The sequence below is a fragment of the Macaca nemestrina genome, chromosome 9 (assembly GCF_043159975.1).
Source record: "Macaca nemestrina isolate mMacNem1 chromosome 9, mMacNem.hap1, whole genome shotgun sequence".
In the NCBI taxonomy this organism is placed as follows: Eukaryota; Metazoa; Chordata; class Mammalia; order Primates; family Cercopithecidae; genus Macaca; species Macaca nemestrina.
In genome coordinates this window covers 33,297,652-33,324,476 of record NC_092133.1, presented here as the reverse complement: position 1 = coordinate 33,324,476, position 26,825 = coordinate 33,297,652, and the positions used below count along the sequence as shown (strand labels likewise).

At 42.0% G+C, this 26,825-nt stretch overlaps 1 protein-coding gene across 1 annotated transcript; it reads left to right on the top strand.

Annotated features, from left to right (window-relative positions):
* The first annotated feature begins 3,129 nt into the window (after positions 1 to 3,129).
* Positions 3,130 to 25,927, top strand: LOC105478396 (Wnt family member 8B). The gene is made up of 6 exons (XM_011735644.2): positions 3,130 to 3,197; positions 22,144 to 22,177; positions 22,969 to 23,107; positions 24,112 to 24,237; positions 25,023 to 25,165; positions 25,382 to 25,927. Exons 1-6 carry the CDS (start codon positions 3,130 to 3,132, stop codon positions 25,925 to 25,927), a joined length of 1,056 nt encoding a protein of 351 aa, XP_011733946.1.
* Positions 25,928 to 26,825: the final 898 nt, after the last annotated feature.

The following is a 26,825-nucleotide window of genomic DNA, read 5'->3' as shown; positions in this document are numbered from 1 at the left end:
TCATTGTACCTCAACCATTGAGATAAAGACTCTATTCTCCTGTATCAAGGTGATTAAAATAGTAATATTTAAATCCAAATTGAAATAAATTAAAACATTGCCTTTTTTTGTTCCCTTCTTTTCACAGGTGTTGAAAAAGTTGCCTTTTAAACACTGGAAGAATAAAAAAAAAAGAAAAAAAAAACTGTCAGTTCCTTTATTAGACGGAAAGCTTCCCAAATATTGAGCAAAATAAGATTACTTGTACACCTGACAATTTATACTATCCCGATCTTTAAAAAATTGAGAGTAAGAGAGATTTTTTTTTTTGAGACCAAGTCTCGCTCTGTTGCCCAGGCTAGAGTGCCGTGGTGCGATCTCGGCTCACTGCAACCTCTGCCTCCCAGGTTCAAGTGATTCTCCTGCCTCAGCCTCCTGAATAGCTGGGACTACAGGTGCACGCCACCATGTCCAGCTAATTTTTGTATTTTTAGTAGAGACAAGGTTTCACAATGTTGGTCAGGCTGGTCTCGAACTCCTGACCTTGTGATCGCCTGCCTTGGCCTCCCAAAGTGCTGGGATTACAGGCGTGAGCCACTGCGCCCGGCCAAGAGATCTTTAGACCCTAACGTAGAAAGTTGTGTATTACTAAATGAGAAAAGCAATTAGCAAAATATAATTTATATAATCTCATTTTTGTGGAAAATGTTTATATACACATTTACATATGTATATAAAACCTCTTGATAGACCATCTAAAACTTAACTGCTGTTATCCTAGAGGGGAGAAGGCAGATCATGAAAGGGGATTTGCACTCTTTATCTCTGTCATGTTTAAGTTTTTATTATAAGAATGTATTGATTTTGTGGAAAACAATAAAAGCAGGCCAAGCATGGTGGCTCACGCCTGTAATCCCAACACATTGGAAGACCAAGGCAGGATGATCTCGCCAAGCCAAGAGTATGAGACCAGCCTGGACAGCATAGCGAGACCCTGTCTCTAAAAATAAATGAATGAATGAATGAATAAATAAATAAATACACAAACAATAAAAGTCTTAACTTTTTCCTTTGTGGAAGAAATTCTGAGGGGATGGGACAGTGTCTCAATGAACTCGTTTTAAATTAGCTCTCCCTTTTCACACAAAAACTGCCCAAATCTGCTCTACCTCCCAATGAATTTTTGCATCCCCTAGGAGTTCTCTAGTCAAGTAAATGGCAAAAACTGTGGTCAGGGAAGAAGTCAAGGCTGAAATCCAGGAGTCATTGCTCCTTATCTTCCTAGGACCTGACTCTTAGCCTGAAATAGACTCTACTGCTCCCTTTCTGAAAGAAGAGAGAGAAGGACCTAAAGTTGTTTGTGTAGGAGCCACAACTGACCAAGCTCATCTCACAATAAGGTTTGAAGTTCCAAATAAAGACTTGGTCTAGAAGATTCCATGTGGACAACAAAATTACACAGTTAAGATACTGAGGTGAAGACCCCCTAAATCATCTGGCCTGGGTAATAGAGAAAGTGAATTTGTGTATTAATTGTCTATTTTCTCGTTCAGTCTAGCCAGAGAGGGTTTTGGAGCAAGAGAAACGAGAATAAAAGAAGAGAACAAAGACCATTGTCTCAGGGAGACCTTAAGAAAGGTGATGTGGATGCTAAAATAGAAGGTGTGAAAATAGTTAGAAAGAATAAAGAAGACCTAGTATTCAATAGCACAACAGGGTGACTATCGTCAATAATAATTTCATTGTACATGGTAACTAAGAGTATAATTAGCTTGTTTGTAACACAAAGGACTAATGCTTGAGGTGATGGATACCCATTTACCCTGATGTGATTATCATGCATTCATTGTATGCCTGTATCAAAATATCTCATGAACATGTACTCCAAAAATATATATATACCTATTATGTACCCACAAAAGTCAATTGACTTTTTTTTTTAAAGATGGGGCTATATGGCCACATAGATACCAGTCTGGAGCCTTTTGAGGATCCCCAGCGCTGTGGCTGAGGCCACCCTCCTCTAGAGAACAGAAGGAGCAGAGTCCCAGAGAAGTATGAGCAAGGGCTTGGGTGCCCTCCTGGCTCCACCACCCGAGTTTAAGAAAGTAGGGATTTTGAGGTCACCTTTGTGTGCCTATTGATATCTCTTCCCTTCTTCAAAACTCAAATTCTACCTTCTTCAGAAAACCTCCCCTAAATAAGCCTACACTATAATAGGCAGTTTGTAGCTATTTAATACTTTATTAAACTGCATTATTTTATTGTCACCTTACTAGGCTGTAAATGTCGTTAGGACAGAAATTATGTTTTGATTTTTAAAAATTTCCACAATGCCTAGGGTGGTGTCGAGAATAAAATAGGTATTTGGTAAGTAATTGTGTGATGAAAAAGTTGAAAGGAAGAAACAACCATCAGGCTTCCTGAAGTTTCTAGCCTTTCTAACTTAGAGACAAAACACACTAGATGGTAGGACTGCATCCCCACATTCTCAAATCAGAGGGCGGAGGTTCACCTGCACCTAGTGTATTTTTTTCTGGGGGAAAAAAAAAAAAAAAAAGCTATCCTGAATGCAAATTCAGTCTCAAAGTGCTACAAAGGACAACCAGTAAAGCACAGTCCCTTCTGGATCCCTTCTGGGGACCGGGCTCTGTGTGTGTGTGTTGTGTGTGTATGTGTGCGTGTCTGTGTGTAAGTGTGCATAGGTGGGGAAAGGTTGTGGTGTGATGGGAGGGGATAGGCAAGAGGGAGGAAAGAGACTCCACGCACTGATTGTGTGGAGGGGATTTGCTATGTCTCTTCCCCCCGCTTCTTTCTTTGTCCTCTTTCTCCTGGTCCCCTTCTTCTGCATTTGTCTGGGAGGATCCTGGAGTGTTCTTTTGATCGACTCAATCTTTCTCTGGCACTTGAGTTCTGATTGGCTGAAGGACTTAGAGGGGAAAAAAAACTTTAATTAAGTAGATAATCTCGTCTTTGGATGTTTGGCAGCTCCATTTCACCTCCCCTTAACTCTGTTTGGGATCGCTTACACACCAAGGAAGTTGGGCTTTGAGAATTCCATCCCACTGCCACCGAGGAGAATATTTCTCCACCTTGCTTACCCATCTCCCAGTTTTTTGGAATTTTCTCTAGCTGTTACTCCAGAGGATTATGTTTCTTTCAAAGCCTTCTGTGTACATCTCTTTTTTTACCTGTGTCCTCCAACTCAGCCACAGCTGGTAAGTAACCTGGACTCTTACCTGGAGCTGGGAATAGGTAAGTGTATGTAATATGTTGGGTAAAGCTCATTTCATTTCCGGAAATGTAGGAAGCCTTGAGATCTCTCCTAGGAAAAACTGTTCTATGGGGTAGGGCTCTTCCTAAATTTATGGCTGATTTTAGTGAACCTTTAGGACCCCTACCAATAAAGGACTAAATGATGGGAAGGGGGGTTCCTATTTTTATAAATTGCTATTCCACAAATATTCCCCCAAAGTGATTTGAGGGAAAATGGACAGCAGCCCTTTTCACGAAATCCTGATGTCAGCATTGTAGAGAGGAGGAAGGTAGTTCAAAGCAAGTTCTACCGTGTGTTGAATCTGATCTTGAGGTAAAGTCTGGAGACAAAATTCAATGGGATCTTACTTTGCACTTTCTGACTTTATTTTTTTTCAGGATATTCTAAGTAATTGCTCAAATTGTCATTTCCTAGACATAAAAAATTTTATTTGAACCACTAAGCGGGCATTGGGTTAACAAACATGTTTGAAACCAGATATTTTAGAAATCTAAAGGTCTTGAGAAATTTATTTAATTTGTTCAATTTACAAAAAATTCTAAATGGTTCAGAAAATCAGACAATGTATATGAAAGTGCTTTGTAAATTATAAACACAAATGCTAAAGAATATCATCTCCATTCTCATTTAGCTCTTGGAAACCACATAAACTATCTATACATGCAACTGTTCATAAGCAAATACACCAGTACACAATAACATACAGAATGCAGGTTGCTAGGGTGTTTGGAGTTTCCCTCCAGTTCAGATACGAACTCAGTCTGTCTCTTCATCAGTTCTCATTTTGACCATCTATTTAATAAAGATATAAATCCAATTGCTACATAAACTGTTGAGGAAGCAAGAAAAGAAATTTCTTTGCTGAGATAAGCTTCCTTTGAGAATTGAAAACATATTTTTATCGTAAATGAGTGTAGCTGTCTTTATTGGAGTGTTGATAAGAAGTATGCCAACTTCATAAAACTATTTGCAAGTTAATACAATAATCTGCAACATTTCTGATTATAAGCAGAACCACCAATTAGTCCATGTTTAATTGGCGTTTTAATTAAATATTTCAACGTTCAAAAAAAAAGTCTCTCTTCTCTCCCCTTCATGAGAACAAAAAGACAAAAGGGAGAGGAGACTATTTCAGAGCACTTCTACTGATGTTCATGGTATTCTTCAGCTGATTCAGTATCAGCAAAAGAGAAACACGAGATTCCTTTCCCTAGTCACCAGGGCGGTGTGAAGAATTGTTCTATAAAAAATACCTTTACTGTGTGTTCCCTTCCCTGCTGGAGGGGGTCATGTTCATTTCATTCCGATACTGACACAGCCACACTGAAAGGTGGCTGGGTTGCTTGTCTGTCCAAATTCAAGTGTCTGGATTCAAAAAGAAAAAAGGAAAAAGAGACGTGAAAGAAAGTTCTAATTTAAAAAAAACAAAAAACAAAAAACAGGGTTTAAGAACCCCTTCTCGCCCTGCCTGACTTTGAGGAGAAAATGTACAAATCTCCTTTATAACACAATTAGATTGTAATTGCTTTTTCCTATAAGCCCCAATTTAAATTAAACATTTGTACTTCACCAAGAATCTGTTTGTGGTGGGATTTGAAAAGTGATTTTTAAATTTAACATTAAATCTTGATTATGCTTCTAATGAAACTATCAGGGTTTTGCATAAGGTCATCTTCCCCTTTATGCCATGCAGAGAAATTTGACCAACCATAGCCTTTGAAATGTTTCTCTTAATACTTCATTATCAACCTTTTATGTAAGGACCTCAAAAGCATTTAACAAATAGAGAACCACAATTTCTGCTCAGCTGTTCAATTGTAGGGCTGCCTGAAATTACTGCCTAAAAGAGTCCATCAACAGAAATTCCTGGGCTTGAAAAGGAGAGAATAATGATGGCATTCACCTATAATATGCAGTTTTACTAGGTAAATCAGTCCAAGATGATATCTTTGAAAAGTATTTGCCACAATTTTTTATAATTGGGACACTTTCAAGGAGAACTGTCTTTTAGTAACTTGAGAAAATTCTTTTCTTTGAATTTGTTTGTCTTAATCCTTATGGCTCCAAAGAAAGAGACTGAGAATGCATGATAAGCCAAGCAGATGATGATGATTATAATGGTGGCCAGAGATGAACCAATTCGATTTTCCTTCCAATGCACTTACTCATCTGGAATGAGCAGGCCTAGAAAGTGTTTTACCTTAACTGGTTGGCCCCATTTTACTCCAAATGATATGTCATCATGACAGTGAGTCTTACCCAGTTCTGTTCATTTCTCACTCTCTCCCCACCTAACTCAGTCACCAAATCAGAAGGATGCCCCGGGACACAGAAGTAAACTAGAGCTCTGCTCTCATTCTTCAACAGAAGTCACCACCTCTACTTCTTTCCAAAGGTCTGCAGCAGGAATTTAAACAGGGTCCATTTCTCTTATGCAGTAGGGCAAGAATTTGTCTAAAATCTTTGGATTTTAAGGCAGCTTTTGAAAAACATCATCTTTTGGTCCTCTACATGCATGTTTTAGAGTAACCTTTCTCTGGCTCTTGAAATCTCATCTGATGATGACATGTGGGACTCCTGATTGGCAAAGGAATCAGTTATTGGAGGAGGGTCTTTGAATCCATATTCTCACCAAGCATTGCATAAAGCTGAAACTCCTGATCTCCACACTATGTGCTACTACTCTTAGGTGTATATTATGAACAATAAAATACAAACTCATTTAAAAATTACTGAATTCATACTGAGGTTCTGTCATAAGATTTTGCCATATTGAGTTTTTCCCACTAACAGATTTTAAAAAACCATATATGATCAAGTGAGGATCCACTAAAACTGTCACGATAGGGGAGGATTCTCATCCTCAAAGAGGCTGGGAATATCCAAAGTTAGAGAAATAAAAAGTAAAGTGTGAGGAACTGCTTTGGAATCTGAAAAAAAAAAAATGCCAGTATAAAAGAGTCACTTAATAGCATCCTTGGTTCATTAAAAAAAAAAAAAAAAAAGTGCCTGATCCATTAAAAAAAAAAAAAGCTGGGATTTGTGGAGTAGCTCTGAGGTGGGCTAGATCAGCAGTTGCACTGTAGGAAGGTCTGAGGGCTCTGAGACATAACCAGAGAAGTTTAATTCCCAGGTTTATCATTGAAGGCCTCCACAACTTGAGCCCTATGTGTTTCCTTCCAGAATCTCTATTTCTCTTGTCATGAAAGACAATCACTATTATTATTATAATTATTAATAACAACAAAGGCTGTGAGGATCCTGGTAAAAGACACTTCATTACAGCTCTTGTTATGAGACCAGTTTGTGTGAGTGACAACAAGGATGCTCTAAGATGCATCTTCGTTTTAGTTTTAGTTTTTGGTGGATGACAATATGACACAAAGAAGGATCTCCTTTGTGTGCTACTACATAGTGACAAATGGGGCATTAAAAAAGGACCAGAAGAAAAGGAGTTTTAATCCAAACCCTCTCCTTCCATGGAAATATATTCCTTTTTTTTTTTTTCCTTTTTCCCAGCTGGGAAAATTGGTTTAATGCTGCTCTATGTCGGGTGATACTATTATCTCTTGGGACTATTAATAAAATTCCTTTTTTTCTGGGCTCCAATGATGCTTGTCTATTTTCATCAGAAAAGTGGGGGAGAATTCATATGGTTTAGAGAACAAAGTCAATATAATTTTTCTTAGGATAAATCTTTATTTTTCAGAAAGTGGATTTTTTTTTAACTCAGTAAAAGATCAGGCTGGGTTAACAGCTGGGGGAAACCCTGAGCTTGGGTCACATAAATAACATTCCCCACTGCCTCCCACTTGAAATATACCTGCACTCCCAGGACCTCTCAACGCAAACTACCATCCACTGTGGACAGACGCTTCAGTCTCATTATAAGCCAAAGTTTTATGGTTTGTTTTTCTCAATCTTTATTGTAAGCCCCTGTTATTGATCACTTCATTTCTCTGTATGCTTCTTAGGTTAGAGTTTTCTCCACGCCAAGAGAAAATCAGATCATAAGGGGATCATTTAAATTCACCATCATCTGACCAGTCCAAACTCGCTTTTTAAAAATAGGTTGTTTTCGCAACTTCAGCATCCTATGGTACCAGCACATTATGGGGCTATATTCTAGTAGTCCCAATAAGACCCTATAAGGGGGCCAATAGGTCAGTCTTTCTATGCAGCTCCATAGATGAAATTCTTACACTCTTCAGGCCAAACTGACACCATCCTACATTAGGAGGAATTTCCCCCTTCATTCAAAATGGCAATTACCTTTTGCTGCTCTAAATCTCAGTCCTTTTTCTGTAGTCAGGTTCTCTAGGTTTATCGTACCACACTTCGAAGGTTCCATTCCTTACCAATATCCAGGACACTAAGTAGTGAACCAATAGATTGTCCACATTATCCTGTCTGGTATTTCCTCACCTTAATCCAAGGCATCTGGTGGAGCCCAGATTCCGTAGATTATTGCTTTTCAGAATAATTGGGTTTGTTTTAAAATTTTTACATTAAGGGAAAAACATGTTTTTACAAAGGTTGAGAACAGCATATATAACAAATCCCAATAACTCAGCTTCAACCATTATCAATCTCTGACCAATCACGTTTTACCTATACTTTCTGTAGCATTTTTAACTGCATATTCTCTTAGTCTAAATCTTCTAAGTACCACCATGGTTCAAAATAGGAAAAAGAGGGATAGCAAAAGGATTATGTGTCCTCTGTCTGAGAGACCCAGGCCAGTAATTAGAATGAAGTTTGGGGAACATTGTACATTTCTCCCATTGCCCTTGGGAGAAGATCAAGAACACAAATTGGCAAAAGGGAATAAGTCATTCAAATACATGTTTGAGTTTATTTCTATTGGAGCTGTGGTTGATTAGCAAAGGCAGTAGAAATTGATGGTTGGATCAGATTGAGGAGAGAACATTTTACCATCTATTTGGATTTAATTCCATTAAGCAGTAAAAGTGGCACTAAAGTGCCAAAGCCTATCAATTTTCCAACCTTAAACTGTTCACCTAGTTGTTTTACAGGATAATTCTTAGAGTTACCATGTACACCTACCTTCTTGATACTGATATAAACTGATATTGTTTCCATCGATGCAACTGAGAACACAAATGTTTTCTAGAGTCTATACTGCAGGGACCAAGGCAACAAGATCAGAAAACAAAACGGAATTCTCTGCCTCCATAATGACTGCGGAAAAAGTTCCCGTGATCCCAGGCTTTCTGGGAATGGTGGCTTGAGCTGTTCCTTAGCAGCTCTCACTTAGAGACCAAGGAAAGGAGCGTGAGTATAGCTTATCCCTGCCACAGTCCTCATTTAGATGCTAAGTGCTGAAGTGCTTTTCTGTAGCTTAGCGTTTCTCAGCAGCGCTTACTACAATACATAAAGAAGGAAGGAAATGAGGACAGAGAAGATAGCCTATCACTCTATAAAATATCCTGGAATGCAAATGACATATCAGTTGCAGGGAAAAAGATGATCCCCCGAACATTTGTGCTTCACTTGTGAAGGAATCTGCCTGAGCTTCTTTTGCAAAGATCCATGGTATGGAGTTGTCCTGTGGGCTATGACATGGCCTTTGCCAACAATCATTTGGCAAGGGCTGGATTTACGATAATGTGGGATTTTAATATACATTTTAATATAAGGACTACTGTTAAGACTATCACACCTGTTTAACTTTTAAAAAATTTTTTTTGTCAATTGGCTTACAAGACTGGTTTTCTCTTTTCATATTTTAGGGCACTGCATTATTATATAAAAAATTCACATTTATAAAAAACATTTTTAGAATGCTTTACAGGGCTGAACTGCCTCTGAAGAAAGAAATGGACTTTAATTTGGTGAAATAATTATGGGAATATGACCAAAAGCTACGCATTCCTGAAGTTTTCTTTCTATACTCATCTTGAAAAATACCTTCCTTTGGCCCCAATCTCCACTGCAATCATTTCTCCTTTCTTTTTTTTCTTTCAATGCCGTCCTCCTCCAACGAGTCAGCACTAGCTGCTTTCATGTCATAACTCTTCACTCTCTGCAATCTGGCTTGTGTTCTATTGCCATACTTAAATAGATCCCTCCACTGATACCAGCTTTGTTCCCTCTTGACGTATTTTTAAGTAAGAGGAAATCTGATTTTGAAAGTCTGAATACTTCTCTTCCCTTTAAGACTTCAGATACCTTGTAACTTCTCCCTCCTAATCCCTTCCCCTAGTTAAATAGGAAAGCCTGATTTCAATACTTTGGAATGGGTAAGAATTAGTCATGCTTTTCACCCTTGAAAAATATTTGCATTTTAAACTTAACTCTCTCAAATTGTACAGTGAATAGTTCCGATTTCAAATACCCTCAGGTATTATCAGATAAGAGTAGTGAAGAAAATTTGGGGACCAATGGGATATTATTTCAGTTATTAGTAAGACCTACTTTCTATGTAACTGTGTGTGGGGGCACATGTGTGAACATACCTTTGTGTCTGCTCGTGCACGTGTGTTCTACAGGTCAGACATGTGGATGCTGTGGAACAGAGACAGTCACAAGGAAACTCACTCAGAAGAGCTATCTTTGGGCTCTCCGCAGCCCATGGCATCTTGAGAGTTCTATGGAGTGAAAAGCTGCTGTCAGAATTCATTCTAAGAGAAAGCTGCATCACTGGAGCACCTGCCAGCTATAGCCCCAGGCAGCTTCCCTACTCCATATCCTCCCCTTAGCCTTTAATCCTTTGCCCTATATGCCTTCTGTGCTAAATCTTCAGATAGAGAAGATCTACAGTTCACATTCATTCACTACCATTTCTCCTTTCCCCTGGGCCAGCACTCCAATTTCAGTAATCAGACATCTCTCTCCTAAAGTAGACCAAATTGAGCCTCATGACTCAGAGACACTTTTTTAAAGACAGGATCTCACTCTGTCAGCCAGGCTGGAGTGCACAATCCTGGCTCACTGCAGCCTCAACCTCCCTAGCTCAAGTGATCCTCCCACTTCAGCCTCCCAAGTAGCTGGGACTGTAGGTGTGTGCCACCATACCTGGCTAAATTTTGTATTTTTTGTAGAGACAGGGTCTCACTGCCTTTTAAAAATGTCATCGTTATATCCTCTTTTCTGAGCTCCATCCCATTTCTCCATCTTTATTATGATTTTTATTTTTATTTTTTGTAGAGACACAGTCTCACTATGTTGCCCAGGCTGATTTCAAACTCCTGGGCTCAAGCAATTGACCCACTTTGTCCCCCTAAAATGCTGAGATTACAGGCGTGAGCCACCATGCCCAGCTGATGACTCAGAGATATTTTATGGACATTAAGAGATGGGATTAAAGGTTGGGGAGAAGTCAGAAATATTACGTAAAGATTTGTGGGGAAAGTGATGAGAAGCAGAACAAAACAAGATCACAGGGCACTAAGATGAAAGTCCTGGGTGGTAAGAGGAAAACATAAAATTCTGCTGATTCATATTCGGAATGTTTGTTTTTTATTTTTTATTTTATTTTATTTTTTGAGACAGAGTCTTACTCTGTCACCTAGGCTGGAGTGCAGTGGTGCAATCTCGGCTGACTGCAACCTCTGCCTCCCAGGTTCAAGCGACTCTCCTGCCTCAGCCTCCCAAGTAGCTGGGACTACAAGTGCAAACCACCATGCCCAGCTAATTTTTGTATTTTTAGTAGAGATGGGGTTTCACTGTGTTAGCCAGGATGGTCTCGAACTCCCAACCTCAGGTGATCTGCCCGCCTCAGTCTCCCAAAGTGCTGGGATTACAGGCGTGAGCCACCACGCCCGGACTATGTTTTGTTTAGATACACAAATAATTACCATCATGTTATAATTGCCCACAGTAGTCAGTACAATAACATGCTGTATAGGTTTGTAGCCTAAGAGCAATAGGCTCTACCATAAAGCATGGGTGTGTAGTAGGCTATCTATCTAGGTGTGTGTAAGTACATTCTATGATGTCTGCACAGTGACAAAATCACCTAATGACACATTTCTCAAAACATATCCCTGTCATGAAGTCATACGCTATATCCCCTCCCCACCTCTGCCTACAGTGTCCTTTAGTATTTGTTTCTCCCTACTCTTTTATACACAGAACCCAGTGTGAGCAACAACAACAGTGCCTAGAAAATGTGCCCGGGGGATGTCACGCTACCCAGACAAAGCAGGGCCTGTGCCCTGGCAGATGTGGTTCTTTTGTGGACATAGAAGCAGTAGGCTGGTGCAATGAAAGGATAAAAAATTAGCAGAGACGATGTGATAGTTAACTGAGTGTATTCATGAGTGTGTGCAAAACATCACTTAGGCCGCTCAGAAATATTTACCAAGGATTTTTCAGGAATTAGGAGTCCTGGATTAGACAGTGGGAATAAGAGCAAGGGAAATATGGGCTGCAGAAAAGCACAGCAGGTAGAGTGCATGCTCTAGAGTAGGACTGCCTAGGCTCCAGTCCTGGCTTCACCACTTACCTAGCTGTATGAGGCTGGGTGGCCACTCTATGTTTCAGTCTCTGTTTCTGTAAAATGAAAGATATAATAATTTCTACCTCATATAATTGTGATCATTATATGAACTTAAAATATGTAAAACACTTAAAAGTACATGGTCAGTCCTGGCAACACAACGAGACCCTGTCTCTACGAAAAATACAAAATAAAAATACGCCGGGTGCGGTGGCTCACCTCTGTTGTCCCAGCACTTCGGGAGGCCAACGTGGGTGGATCATTTGAGGTCAGGAGTTCAAGACCAGCTTGGCCAACATGATGAAACCCCATCTCTACTAAAAATAAAAAAAATTAGCCAGCATGGAGGAATGTGCCTGTAGTCCCAGCTACTTGGGAGGCTGAGGTGGGAAGATTTCTTGAGTCTGGACAACAAAGCAAGACCCTCTCTCAAAATAAATAAATAAATAAATAAAAGTACTTGGTATGCATGGAATAGACACTCATGAAAAGTAGAGTATCCACCCTATGGAGTTGCTCTGAAAATTTAAAAAGATGATACAGGTAAAACACTTAGAAGAGTTCCTCACATAGTTGATAAATGCTAGTTATTATTACATGATATGATTAAACTTTATATTGTATCGTATACACACATGTATACTGGACTGCTAACACAAGGAGAAGAAACAATTGTAAAATTTTGACTTGGCAGTGTAAAAGCACAACTAACCACAGTGATTTATGTAAATCGCTTACCACTTATGCCTAATTACTATGAAGCACAGCAACAATTATACACAGCACTAAGTGTGTCAGATTAACTTTGCTAAAGGTTTGATTATAGCACTAACCTCTGTGTACATATGCTCAGTGTTCACTCTCTATTACTCTTGTAGTATGATCATCTGCTCATGTAGCACAGTCATCTGCTCACTACATTAAAAAATTAGTGGGAGCACTGGCTTGCCACAGATTTCTTATATTTCTCAAAATCTTTTTGCAGTTCTTTTTCTCCTTACATTATCTGCTGCATCTGATGATCTATCTTTTTTATTTCAAAATCCTTGTATTCAATTCACTTTTATAGGCACTTACTATGTTCAAAGTAGTAGATTAGGAACTGGGGGGTATACAGAGATAATTAAGGCAGCCCATACTTATAGTCAAGTATAAAGGAGGAAAGGGAAATCTTCATATGAAACAGAGAGAACTTGCTGTGAGGCTTCAAGGCGTGCTGGTTGTAGCTTTTGCACTGGTACTTATTCAAGAATAAGTGAGATTTTTAAATAATAGCTTTATTGAGATATAATCTACATACTATAAAAGGCACCCTTTAACAAATCAATGATTTTTTTAGCCAATTCATGGATTTGTGCAACCTTCACCACAATCCATTTTAGAACATTTTAATCACTCCAAAAAGAAACACTTTATTCATTAGCATTCACTCCCCATTCCTCCTCCCTTCAGTCCCTGGAAACTGTGAATCTTGTCAGTTTCCATGAGATTAATTATGCTGGATATTTGATATAAATAGAATCATATTATTTATGACCTTTTGTGTCTGGCTTCTTTCACTCAGAATGATATTTTCAAGGTTCATCCATGTTGTAGCATGTATCCAGTACTTCATTCCTTTCTATGATCAAAACATATTCTATTATGGGTTGGGCATGGTGGCTCATGCCTGTAATCTTGCACTTTGGGAGGCTGAGGCAGGACGAGTGCTTGAAGCCAGCGGTTTGAGACCAGCCTGGACAATACAGTGAGATCCTGTCTACAAAAAATTAAACAATTAGCCTAGCACAGTGATGTGTACCTGTAGTCCCAGTTACTCAGGAGGCTGAAGCAGGAGGATCACTTGCACCTAGGAGTTCAAGGCTGCAGTGAGCTATGATGGCACCCCTGCACTTCAGCTTGGGTGACAGAGAAAGACCCTGTTTACATTAAAAAAAAAAAAAAAAAAGACAAAAGAAAATAAAGGGCTGGGCGTGGTGGCTCACGCCTGTAGTCTGAGCACTTTGGGAGGCTGAGGCAAGTGGATCCCCTGAGGTCAGGCATTCGAGACCAGCCTGGCCAACATGGTGAAACCCCAGCTCTACTAAAAATACAAAAATTAGCCAGGCATGGTGGTGGACGCCTGTAATCCCAGCTACTTGGGAGGCTGAGGCAGAATTGCTTGAACCTGGGAGGCAGAGGTTGCAGTGAGCCAAGATCACGCCACTGCACTCTAGCCTTGGCAACGGAGTGAGACTCCGTCTCAAAAAAAAAAAAAAAAAAGAAAAGAAAACAAAAACATTCTATTTATCCCCCCCTCAGTTGATAGACTTTTTTTTTTTTTTTGCTATTATGAATAATGCTGCTATGAAAATAAATGTACAAGTTTTGTTGGACATATGTTTTCAATTCTCATGAGTATATACCTAGGAGTGGAATTGCTGGCTTATATGGTAACTTCATATTTAACCTTTTGAAGAATTGGCAGACTATTTTCCAAAGTGTCTGCACAATTTTACAATATCACCAGCAATGTATGATTTCTCCACATCCTCACCAACAGTTGTCTTTTTTATTTTAGCTATATTTGTGGGTGCAAATCCTTGTCATGTTTTTAATTCATATTTCCCTGATGACTAGTGATATTGTGCATCTTTTCATGTGCATATTGGCTATTTGTGTATTTTCTCTGGAGAAATGTCTATTCAAGTCCCTTGCTGATTTTTTAAAAATTTTATTTATTTATTTATTTATTTTTGGGATGGAGTCTTGCTTTGTTGCCCAGGCTAGAGTGCAGTGGCACATTCTTGGCTCATTGCAACCTCCACCTCTCGGGTTCAATCGATTCTCCTGCCAGCTTCCCGAGTAGCGGGGGATACAGGCGTGCACCACCATACCTGGCTAATTTTTGTACTTTTTGGTGGAGACAGGGTTTCACCATGTTACCCAGGCTGGTCTCAAACTCCTGACCTTAAGTGATCTGCCCGCCTCAGCCTCCCAGAGTGCTGGTATTACAGGCACTAGCCACTGCGTTGCCAATATTTTCTCCCATTCTGTGAGCTATCTTTTTGCTTTCTTAATGGTGTTTTCAGAAGTGCAAACGTTTTTAATGTTGAAGAAGTTCAATTTATCTGTGCTTTATTTTGTCACTTGTGCTTTTGGTATCACAGCTATAACACCACTGCCGAACCCCATGTCACAAAAATTTACACGCATCCTTTGTTCTAAGAGTTTTATAGTTTTTGCAGTTACACTTAAGTATGTGATACATTTTGAGTTAATTAAAGGGGATGGGGAGTTGCAATGTTAAATAAATGTATGTTGTGCAATAACAATCCAACTTAATCCTTTTGTATGTGTATATCCAGTTGCCCCAGAGCCACTGGCTGCAAATACTAAGAATAGGTGAGATTTAGCAGAACAGCCGAACAAAGGTACAGAGGCATGAATGCATGGAGGCCCAGGAATAGCAACTGGTTCAGCCTGAATAGAGGATTGGACAAGTAGGGATATCTAATGGGAAATGAGACTGGAAAGGTTATGTAGTCAGATTATGGAGGGTCTTGAGTACCAAAAGTTGGAGAACTGTGGAAGATTCTTGAGCAGAAGAATGACATCAGAATCAGTCTTTCAGAAGATTGGTCTAGCCGAAGACTATACCTGGATTGGAATGGGGGTAAACAATGTAAGCAGAGAAGTCAGAACTTCTATGGTGGTCTAGGTGGGAGATCACAGCTAAGACTGTGACAGTAAGAGTAGAAAAGAGGGAGCTGATAAGCAAAAAGTATGAGAGGCACAATACACGTAAGTCCTGGTAACCTATTGGATGATGACAGCAAATTGGTAGAGACTTGGCAAAATGGTGGTTCCATTAATAATAATAATAATAATAATAATAATAATAAAAGTCAGGAGAAGTAGCTAGTTTGGTAGGAAAGATGAGTTAGCTTTTAGATAAACCGTCTTCACAATTTGAAACATTCCCAGTAGAGAAATCTAACTTTCATGTGGAAATGCAGCTCTGGATCTCAAGAAAGCAGTCAGGGCTGAAATTAAGGCTTTGGGAGACATCACTTAATCATGATTGTTAGAACCATGCACATAAATGAGGAAGTCCCCCTCTCTCTCTAGAGAGCAGCTCCTTTAGAGTTTTCTCAGATGATATTTCTTCCTACTACCACCCCTAAATGTGGGTTCCTGCATTCGTTCATTCAACAAACATTAAAATACATTTAATAAACATTATTAAATGCGTATTATTGCCAGACATTGTTCAAGGCACTGGTAATATTTGATGAACAAAATAGAGCAATCAACAAACAAAAAAAACTTGCCTTAATAAAGCTTACAGCCTAGTGGGAGGAGGCAAACAGTAAATAAATATATATGTAAAGCATATAGTGTTCATAAGCAGAGAAAGGGAATGGGGGAGATGGAGTTGCAATTTTAAACAGGATGATGAAGGAAAGCCTCAGGGAGAAGGACACATGTGATTAAAAGGCTGATGTAGGTGAAGGAACAAACTATGTAGATATCTGAGTACAAAGCATTCCAGGATTCCAGGAACAGAGAACATGCAATGACCCGGAGGCTGGAGAGTGCCTGGTGGATGAGAGAAACAACAAGGAGACCAGCACAGCTGGCGAAGAGTAGTGAGGGGAAAGCAGGAGATCAGGTCAGAGGCATAAATGGAGGCCAGATTGTGTAGGGGCTTATAAACCATGGTAAGAATTTGACTTCTGTTTGGTGTGAGATAGGAAATTATTAGAGGATTTTGAGCAGAAGGTGGCAACATTTGATCTGTATTTTAAAGGTATCAATCTTTAAACAGACCACTCATTTTGAAAATAGAATTTGGGAGAATAAAGGCAGAAGCAGGGAGGTCAATCAGATGGCTTTTACTGTAATCCAGAGAAGAGATGACAGCTTGAGCCAGGGTGACAACAGCGAAGGTGTTGAGAACTGGTTAGATGCTGGATATATTTTGAGTTGGAGCTAGCATGATTTGAGAACAGACTGAAACAGGATGTGAGAGAAAGAAAGGAGTCAAAGATGACTCTTGGCTGGGCACGGTGGCTCATGCCTGTAATCCCAGCACTTTGGGAGGCTGAAGTGGGCAGATTGCGTGAGGTCAGGAGTTCGAGACCAGCCTGGCCAATGTGGCCAAACCCCATCTCTACTAAAAATACAAAAATTAACTGGACACGGTTGCGCATGCCTGTAATCCCAGCTTCTTGGGAGGCTGAGGCACAAGAATTGCTTGAACCCGAGAGGCAGAGGTTGTAATGAGCCAAGATGGCGCCACTGCACTCTAGCCTGTGCGACAGAGCAAGATTCTGTCTCAAAAAAAAAGAAAAGAAAAAAAAAAGAAAAGTGACTCATTATGATTTTTGTCTGAGTAACTAGGAGGAACAGTCCTTTACTTAGATGGAGAAGACTACAGAAGGGGTAGGCTTGGGTGGTGGCAGCAAGGATCAGGAGTTCAGTTTTGGACATGTTAAGTTTGAGATGCATATTAAACACTGAAGGAGAGATGCCAAGAATACAGTTGGATATGCAAGCCTAGAGTTCAAGCAAACATCTGAGAAGAGGTGGGAGGGTTCAGGAAGGCATGAACTCTTTGAATGGTCCTGAATCTGGGTAATAGTGTCAGCAACTGTACAACCTCATGGGAAATGGGAAGCTTGTACCTTCATCTGGGAGTATAATGGTTTTAGCATGTTCTGTCTACATAGCAGCCTCCATTTGTTAAAATTTATATCTTAAAACAAATTTACATCTTCAATGTTTGTTAGCATCTTTCCTTCAATCACATAACTGTCCCTAGGTGGCACCCATACAAACACTTAAATTCCTTCCTTTCTGGTTCTCTTTGCATCTTCTCACAACTCACTATATTTTCTGAAATCTATATTTTACTTCCAAAAGGAAACCATGCCATTGTTTCATTGACCAAGAACAAGATCCTCCTCCTTTGGTACTCACTACAGGACGGTCTTTTCTTTTTTTTTTTTTGAGATGGAGTCTCGCTCTGTCGCCCAGGCTGGAGTGCAGTGGTGCAATCTCGGCTCACTGTAACCTCCACCTCCTGGGTTCGAGTGATTCTCCTTCATCAGCCTCCTAAGTAGCTGGGATTACAGGCATGCGTCACTATGCCCGGCTAATTTTTGTACTTTTAGCAGAGATGGGGTTTCACCATGTTGGTCAGGCTGATCTCAAACTCCTGACCTCGAGATCTGCCCACCTTGGCCTCCCAAAGTGCCGGGATTACAGGCGTGAACCACCGCACCCAGACGAGTCTTTTCTTAATATAGGATATTTTGGATATGAATAAGCCAGCCATAAGGTTCAAATATGTCTGCAAATAACTCGGAGGTTAACAACACAAGTCGGCCCGGCGCAGTGGCTCATGCCTGTAATCCCAGCACTTTGGGATGCGAGGTGGGCAGATCACCTGAGGTTGGGAGTTCGAGACCAGCCTGGCCAACATGGTGAAACCCCGTCTCTACTAAAATTACAAAATTAGCCAGGCATAGTGGCACACGCCTGTAATCCCAGCTACTTGGGAGTCCAAGACAGGAGAATCACTTCAACTTGGGAGGCGGAGGCTGCAGTGAGCCGAGATCATGCCACTGCACTCTAGTCTGGGCAAGACAGAACAAGACTCCGTCTCAAAAAACAAACAAACAAAAAAACACAAGTCCCAGGAGGCGGAGTCTGCAGTGAGCTGACATCGCACAACTGCACTCCAGCCTAGGCAAGATAGAGCGAGACTCTGTCTCAGAAAAACAAAACAAAGCAAAACAAAACAAAAACACATATCACTTTAAAGGAATGTTGTCCAAATAAGGCCTATAGTGTTGTTCCATGACAGGTGCTCAATTAAGTCTCATTCATTGATCAGTTGGGCTAGACCAGGACATCATACAGATCTTTGCATATTGTAGAATCTTCCAGGAAATAATTCTCTAGAATCTCTGTCTATCACTCCCTGTAGTTCTGATTTAGACTCCTTTCACAGGAAGACTCTTCACCCTGACTATGGCAAAGCTTTTTGTCACTCAATTTGCTTTGCTGTTTTGTTTTCTTTCCTGATAATTTCTGTCTTAAGGAAAATGGGAACTAGCTATGTCAGGCTTGGTAATGTCCAAATCTTTGAACATTATTCCTAACATAAAAAATGCCTTTCTGAGTCAGAACAAGCTCAGGCCCCTTTCCCCAAGGCAAAGCGGCTTCACTGACTCCTCTGACATGTCTTTAAGGATCAGAAATTCATCTCCAAACCTATAACGGCTTTGGAAATTGTGAATTCATTTAAGTCATCTGAATTTTATTTTGTGTTTTGCTGGTACTACTACACCTGACTGACCAGTGCTTCTTTTCAGTTGACTTAAGGTTGCCTACCAAGCTTTAAAAAGTAGGCCTTAGTGGCCAGGCGCGGTGGCTCACACCTGTAATCCCAGCACTTTGGGAGGCCGAGGATCACGAGGTCACGAGATCAAGACCAGCCTGGTTAACACAGTGAAACCCCGTCTCTACTAAAATAAAAAAAAAAAAAAAAAAAAAAAAAATTAGCCGGGCATGGTGGTGGGTGCCTATAGTCCCAGCTACTCGGGAGGCTGAGGCAGGAGAATGGCGTGAACCTGGGAGGCAGAGTTTGCAGTGAGCCGAGATCACACCACTGCACTGTAGCCTGGGCAACAGAGTGAGACTCTGTCTTAAAAAAAAAAAAAATAGGCCTTAGTTTTGCTAGACTTCATAGTAATTTTGATTTTCTAAAATTCTATTACAACTCGTTTAGAATCTTTTTCATCTTCTCGTATGGCAGCCTCTTAGTTTGTTAATACTGGTTTTCAAAAACTACTCACATTTTTGGTGTTGTATGTGTTTTGTATGAAGAGAGTCAGTCAAGCTCTTTTGGCCTGCCAAGAGACTAAACTTTCTTGGTCTATTTCATTTCCAATCCCCTTTCTGGTGATGTTCAGCATCTTATTGACCTTCAGAATTGCAGGGGTACACCAGATTTCATGGAACAATACATAATAATTCCCGCATTACTTCCTCACATTATAATGGAAAAAGAAAGATAATAGATTCTGATTTTCAAATGCCTATACTGAAGTCATTCTCCAAGTCTCTAGCCCTGCAGATCATATGTGTATGTACATATATATTTAACTTTTTATTTTTAGATAATTATAGATTTGCAAGACTTGTACAGGGAAGAAATGTACAGGGAAGTCGCATGTACGCTTGCCCCAACCTTCCCCAGTGTGAACACCTTACAGTGTTAGTACAGTATCCATGAAGCTTATTCAGACTTCACCATTTTTACATGCACTTGTTTGTACATGTACTCATGTGTGTGGCTTTATGCAATTTTGGCATGTGTAGCCTTGTATAACCATAGTCAAGACATTTGGCCATCCCCCCAAGACTTTCTCATGTTACTCTTTATAGCCACATCCATCCCCCATCCCAAATCCTTGGCAACCACTAATCTGTCCTGCAGCTCTATAATTATATAATGTATATTATTTCACTATCGTTATGTAAATATAATCATGCAGTACGTATCCTTCCGAGATTGACTTTAATCATCTGTAACTTCCTTCAGGTTCATCCAAGTTGTTGCATGTATCAACAGACCAGTCCCTTTTATTGTTAATATTCCATGGTATGAATGTAGCACAGTTTTCTAAACCATTCACCCTTTGAAGGACATTGGGTAGTTTCCAATTTTTGACTATTATGAATAAAGTGGCTATGAGCATCTAGGTACAACTTTCTGAGTGAAAATAAGTCTTCATTTCTCTGGGATAAATGCCCAAGAGTGCAATTGCTGAGTCATATGGCAAGTTCATTTTTAGTTTAGTTTAGTTTTTTTTTTTTTTTTCTGAGACAGAATCTCACTCTGTCACCCAGACTGGAGTGCAGCGGTGCAATCTCAGCTCATTGCAGCCTCTGCCTCCAGTATTCAAGTGATTCTTGTGCCTCAGCCACCTGAGTAGCTGGGATAATAAGCATATACCACCATGCCTAGCTTTTTTTTTTTTTTTTTTTTTTTTTGAGACGGAGTCTCGCTCTGCCGCCCAGGCTGGAGTGCAGTGGCCGGATCTCAGCTCACTGCAAGCTCCGCCTCCCAGGTTCACGCCATTCTCCTGCCTCAGCCTCCCGAGTAGTTGGGACTACAGGCGCCCGCCACCGCGCCCGGCTAGTTTTTTGTATTTTTTAGTAGAGACGGGGTTTCACCGTGTTAGCCAGGATGGTCTCGATCTCCTGACCTCGTGATCCGCCCATCTCGGCCTCCCAAAGTGCTGGGATTACAGGCTTGAGCCACCGCGCCCGGCCTTTTTTTTTTTTTTTTTTTAAGTAGAGATTGGATTTCGCCATGATGCCTAGGCTGGTCTTGAACTCTTTGATTCAGGTGATCCACCCACCTCAGCCTCCCAAAGTGGTAGGATTACGGGCGTGAGCCACTGCACCCAGCCCATTTTTAGCTTTAAAAGGGGCAGCCAAGCCATTTTCCCAAGTCAGATGACTTATTTTTAGAGTTTAATTATGACTCAATCCCTAGAGAGAGATTCCACTGTTTACTTCTTCCTAATTAGAGAAGTATCCTTCTAACATCCCATAGAGTCAGATGAACTTGGATTCAAATCCTGCTTCACTCACTTACTAGCTGGGTGAGCCTGAACACATGTGTAACTTTTCTGGAGTCTCAGATTTCCTATTTGCAAAATAGAGATAATAATGCCTGAGACAGTAAGGATTTAACAAGATCAACATGTAAAATACTGAGAGTAGAGCATAAGGAACATAGTCAGGAGTTAATGCTAGCTCTCTCCCCACTTCATGGCAGAATAATCAGCAACCATTACTATCAAGTTTATGGTACTAGAAATTTTACCTGGCTTTAAAAATGCAAGGAAATTATACTACTTTTATTAATGTTCTTTTCTACTAAGTTTTGTGTGTGTGTGTGTGTGTGTGTTTAAATGGAATTTTGCTCTGTTGCCCAGGCTGGAGTGCAGTGGCATGATCTCGGCTCACTGCAACATCCACCTCCCAGGTTCAAGTGATTCTCATGCCTCAGCCTCCTAAGTAGCTGGGACTACAGGTGTCCACCACCGTGCCCTGCTAATTTTTGTATTTTTAGCAGAGACGGGGTTTCGCCATGTTTGGCCAGGCTGGTCTCGAACTCCCGACCTCAAGTGATCCGCCTGCTTCAGCCTCCCAAAGTGCTGGGAATACAGGCATGAGCCACCCCACCTGGCTGTAAATTATCTTTAGTAGGTTTGTTATGCACAGTGTTTCCTGGGTAAAACTAGTTGCCCTTTCTTCCTATTAATTACATGTGCTGAAGTAATTCTTACCACTCTTGGAAGCAGAAACAAGTTGGTGTCTCTGCATTATATTCTGTTTTTGTTTTTTTCTCTTATAGGTCAGTGAACAATTTCCTGATGACTGGTCCAAAAGTAAGAACAAATTCCTTTAATTGATACAGATTTCACTAATCTTAGCCTGTTGACTAAAGATGATAAATGCAGATTTTTCATCATATCTTTTGTTATGCTATATATATTACAGATAGAAAGACTGAGACCCAGAGGGTGTTAGGGACACATCTAAAACCACATAGCAAGCCATTGTCAGAGCCAAGATAAGAACTCAGGAGCACTAATTCTGAATTTATGGCTAGAATTTCCAGAGCCATAAAAGTCAACAGCCTTTTATAGGTGTCAGGCTGCAAAGCCACACATCCTTCTCAGTGCCCCATGGTGGGATGCAGTTTCCCATGTTTAAAATGCTGGAATTGTACTACATGATCTTTACATTCATGGGCATTTTCAGTTCCAAAATGTTATTTTCTAAGATGGTCATGTGATGAGAACTGCTTAAATTTCATGAATTGTGTGATTTGGGCTCATTTTGGAGAGGCAGGATAGTTTAATGAATAAAGGTGAATAAAGGATGACAGGGACTAGAGTCTGATAAAACTGGTTTCATTTCTAGTTCTGCCATTTGCTAGCTCTGCAACTTTGGGGAAGTCACTTTAGCTCATTCCCTGAGCCTCGGTTTCCTAATCTATAAAATAGTGCCTATTTCACAGGTTATCTGTGATGACAAATGAGACAGCATATTTAAAGTGCTTACTCCATCATTATTTTGGAGGGATGGGAGAGTGAGCAGGAAGGGAGGTGTTTGGTCAGTTTAGGGTAAATTCCTCCTAAGTTCAGTCTGAGTTTTTATCCCTATGTCCCTACAGGCTTACCTGATTTACTCCAGCAGTGTGGCAGCTGGTGCCCAGAGTGGTATTGAAGAATGCAAGTATCAGTTTGCCTGGGACCGCTGGAACTGCCCTGAGAGAGCTCTGCAGCTGTCCAGCCATGGTGGGCTTCGCAGTGGTAAGAAAAGCTTCAGCCACAGCTCCCTGGACCCCCTGGTCACAGGTTAGAGCCCCAGGGATAGTCCCTTGTCTCCTCGACACACTTATTCCTCACCTGCTCTCTTCTCTTAGGTCATCTCCCTCTCCAGGATCTTCTCTTTTCCTTTTCTACTTCCTTTTTCCCACCTATAGAGTTTTTTCTTTCTTTCTCAACACTCTCATTGCTCAACAAATGGATATTGCCTTACTCCCAATCCCATACCATCCTTGGCCTCCCAGTTGGCTAAAGGTCTCCTCACAATGTAAGTAATATCAGGAGGTAGGCAGGGGTCACAATTTCTCATACCCCTTAGCCCCTTCCTTAGCAGAGAGGTACTGGGCAAGTGGAGAGTGACTTGGAGGCCAGATTCCCATGGAGAAGATAAGATAAAGAGTGGCCATGCCAGTAAATGAAAGAGCTGCCAATCAGAGGTTCTTTTCAAGACTAACTGCACATGACCCTTAGACCCCAGTGTTCCAGGAGGAATTGGGGATGAGTTCTTTACAACCTAGCCTTCAGATTCATCTCCCTCCCCATTTCTTCCTCAGGCTCTTTCCAACCTAAATCATTTACAATCATGTGTGTCAACAGTACCCTAGTCACCTGGTCATAAAATGTGTGACCTGAAATGACAGGAGGTGAGAAGAGTAGGGCTAATTCCAGGGATGGAGCAGACCATGGAAGAGGGTAAGATACACTGTAAAGATGGGAAGGCCAGGCACAGTGGCTCAAGTTTGTAATCCCAAGCTCTTCGGGAGGACGCAGTAGGAAGACTGAGCCCAGAGTTCCAGACAAGCCTGGGCAACATAGTGAGACCCTCTCTCTGCAAAAAATAAAAGTTAAAAAATAATAATAAAGATGGGGAAATAGGATGGAGCTAGGGAAAGAGGATATAATGATGGTTATTAAAGAAAGGTAGCATGTCTGGTATTTCTTTAAGCTGCAACCCCTCCCTCTAACTCTGGATTTTTGGTTCCTGCTAGCTAACCGGGAGACAGCATTTGTGCATGCCATCAGTTCTGCTGGAGTCATGTACACCCTGACTAGAAACTGCAGCCTTGGAGATTTTGATAACTGTGGCTGTGATGACTCCCGCAATGGGCAACTGGGTGAGTAGTAATGTGGGGATGGGTACCATAGGCCAGCTCAATTCACATAAAGAATGAAAAGCCTAGTGGGGGTGAAGAAGAGCTGTATTTTTCTAAATATGAAGAAAATCATGTGGAAGATGGGTGAACGAGTTTGATCCCAAGCCCTACAATGACAAGCCAGGCTAAATGTAGCTTAGGACCTTCTTGTCCCATTGAGTAGTTTCCTTAATTTAAACATAATAATAAAGAAGCAACACTCTGGGGATTCCTCTGTTGCTTCTCTCAAACACAAGGGGAACTTCCTTCGTGTTGCCTATCCCCGTCTACTTTCCACTCTTTACCTCCAGTACCGTCTCCAATCCTGTGCCCTCCTGACCAATTTCCAACATCATTGTTCCATATTTCAATTGTACCCCTCTTTCCCACTCAATGCTTGAGCTTTCCTCATCTTTTTGGCACCATTTTGTCCCTTCTGGACCTCAATCACCAGCAGGGCACGTGCACCCTCTGCCCATGGGTAGAGGCACTGTTGGCAGAGGAGTGTCCTGGCGCCTTGCAAAGAATCCACTCGGCAACTACTTACGTCATTGAGCTCTGAGCAGGGGATTGGCTACACCTGGAAGTGGGCGTGTAAAGGTGGCAAAAACAAATATAGACGGCAACCGATCTGGATACAGGGTACTCGCCCAACCTTAATCCTCTCCTATCCTGGACCCCCCACCCCGAACCCAGTTAGAAACAGCAGCCCAGGAGGCTCTGCGCCCGCTTGCTTAATGACCTGTCCTCCCCCTGCACTTTTCCAGGGGGCCAAGGCTGGCTGTGGGGAGGCTGCAGTGACAATGTGGGCTTCGGAGAGGCGATTTCCAAGCAGTTTGTCGATGCCCTGGAAACAGGACAGGATGCACGGGCAGCCATGAACCTGCACAACAACGAGGCTGGCCGCAAGGTGAGTCCCGCCGCCCTTGGGAATAGGCAGCTGCTGGCTCCATCCACTACGAGCTCCAGGTGTGGACAACTCTTGCGTTCATTTAAAAGACTGGCAAAATAAGGTACCAAGTGGGCTGGTCCAGTAGACTAACTAGACTCCTCGCAACTCCCGCAGGGGCAGTTAAACTCGCCACGCGCTTAATCTCGGGTCTCTCACTCCTAGCTCTCTCCCCAGGCAGTGAAGGGCACCATGAAACGTACGTGCAAGTGCCACGGCGTGTCTGGCAGCTGCACCACGCAGACCTGTTGGCTGCAGCTGCCCGAGTTCCGCGAGGTGGGCGCGCACCTGAAGGAGAAGTACCACGCAGCACTCAAGGTGGACCTGCTGCAGGGTGCTGGCAACAGCGCTGCCGGCCGCGGCGCCATCGCCGACACCTTTCGTTCCATCTCCACCCGGGAGCTGGTGCACCTGGAGGACTCCCCGGACTACTGCCTGGAGAACAAAACGCTAGGACTGCTGGGCACCGAAGGCCGAGAGTGCCTGAGGCGCGGGCGGGCCCTGGGTCGCTGGGAACGCCGCAGCTGCCGCCGGCTCTGCGGGGACTGCGGGCTGGCGGTGGAGGAGCGCCGGGCCGAGACCGTGTCCAGCTGCAACTGCAAGTTCCACTGGTGCTGCGCAGTCCGCTGCGAGCAGTGCCGCCGGCGGGTCACCAAGTACTTCTGCAGCCGCGCAGAGCGGCCGCGGGGGGGCGCTGCGCACAAACCCGGGAGAAAACCCTAAGCGTTTCCTCTGCCCCCTCCTTTTCCCACCGGTTCTTGGCTTCTTTTAGAGACCCCAGTAATTGTGGAACCTAGGGAAAGGGGAACCCGCTCCAGACCTAGGGATCCTGAGAAGGAGAGACTGCAAATTCTCCGAAGCTTGCCACTTTCCAGCCTGTTTCCCCAATTCCTCTGTGCTCTCCTAGGGCGCTGTTTGAAGCCTCCTCGCAGCCACACCTTGGTCTGACTGAGAACTCAGGCTTTGAGCTGCTGATCTTCCTTGGATTAGGATGACAACAGGTGTTCCTCCTCCCCTTTCTTAGCAACCCTAATGTCTGACCTAGCCTATCAAGCCTTAGGCGCTGGAAGAACCCTTCTCAGACACGCAGGGCCCAGGTAAAGCCAAAGCTTTGCCCTTTTGCCCACTGCTGCCCCTCTCTTCTGCACAGCTCCTCCCCTGCTACCTGCTGACCCAGACTCCCCAGGAATCTTGAATGCTTTCTCTCCTCTTCTCCCTTTCCTTTCTTTCCCAGAAAAACTGAGGAAACTGGCCCCGGCAAAGCATGTCTTTGGGGTTGGTTCCTAGAGGCAGAGGTTGAAGATGGAGGAAGAGGGAGCTCCTCTGGAGTGCTGATTTGAACACCAAGGGTGCTACTCATCCTTGTGGTATCATGTCATGATAGAATTTACTAGTGGGGCAATGACCTTCCTAGACAATCACCCAAGGGACTCTAGATACATACCCCAAAGGTCTAGGAAATACGTTAAGGGTAGATTACAGTCATTTTCTACCCTTTAGAGGTACCTTCTACCTTCTCCTGACCTACTTCCTCCTAGCAACCAACTTTACCTCTTCTTCCCCAAAGGATCTTTGTTCCTCTGAGCCAAGACTGAGGTAAATAAAGCCACTTTCCTGTTCA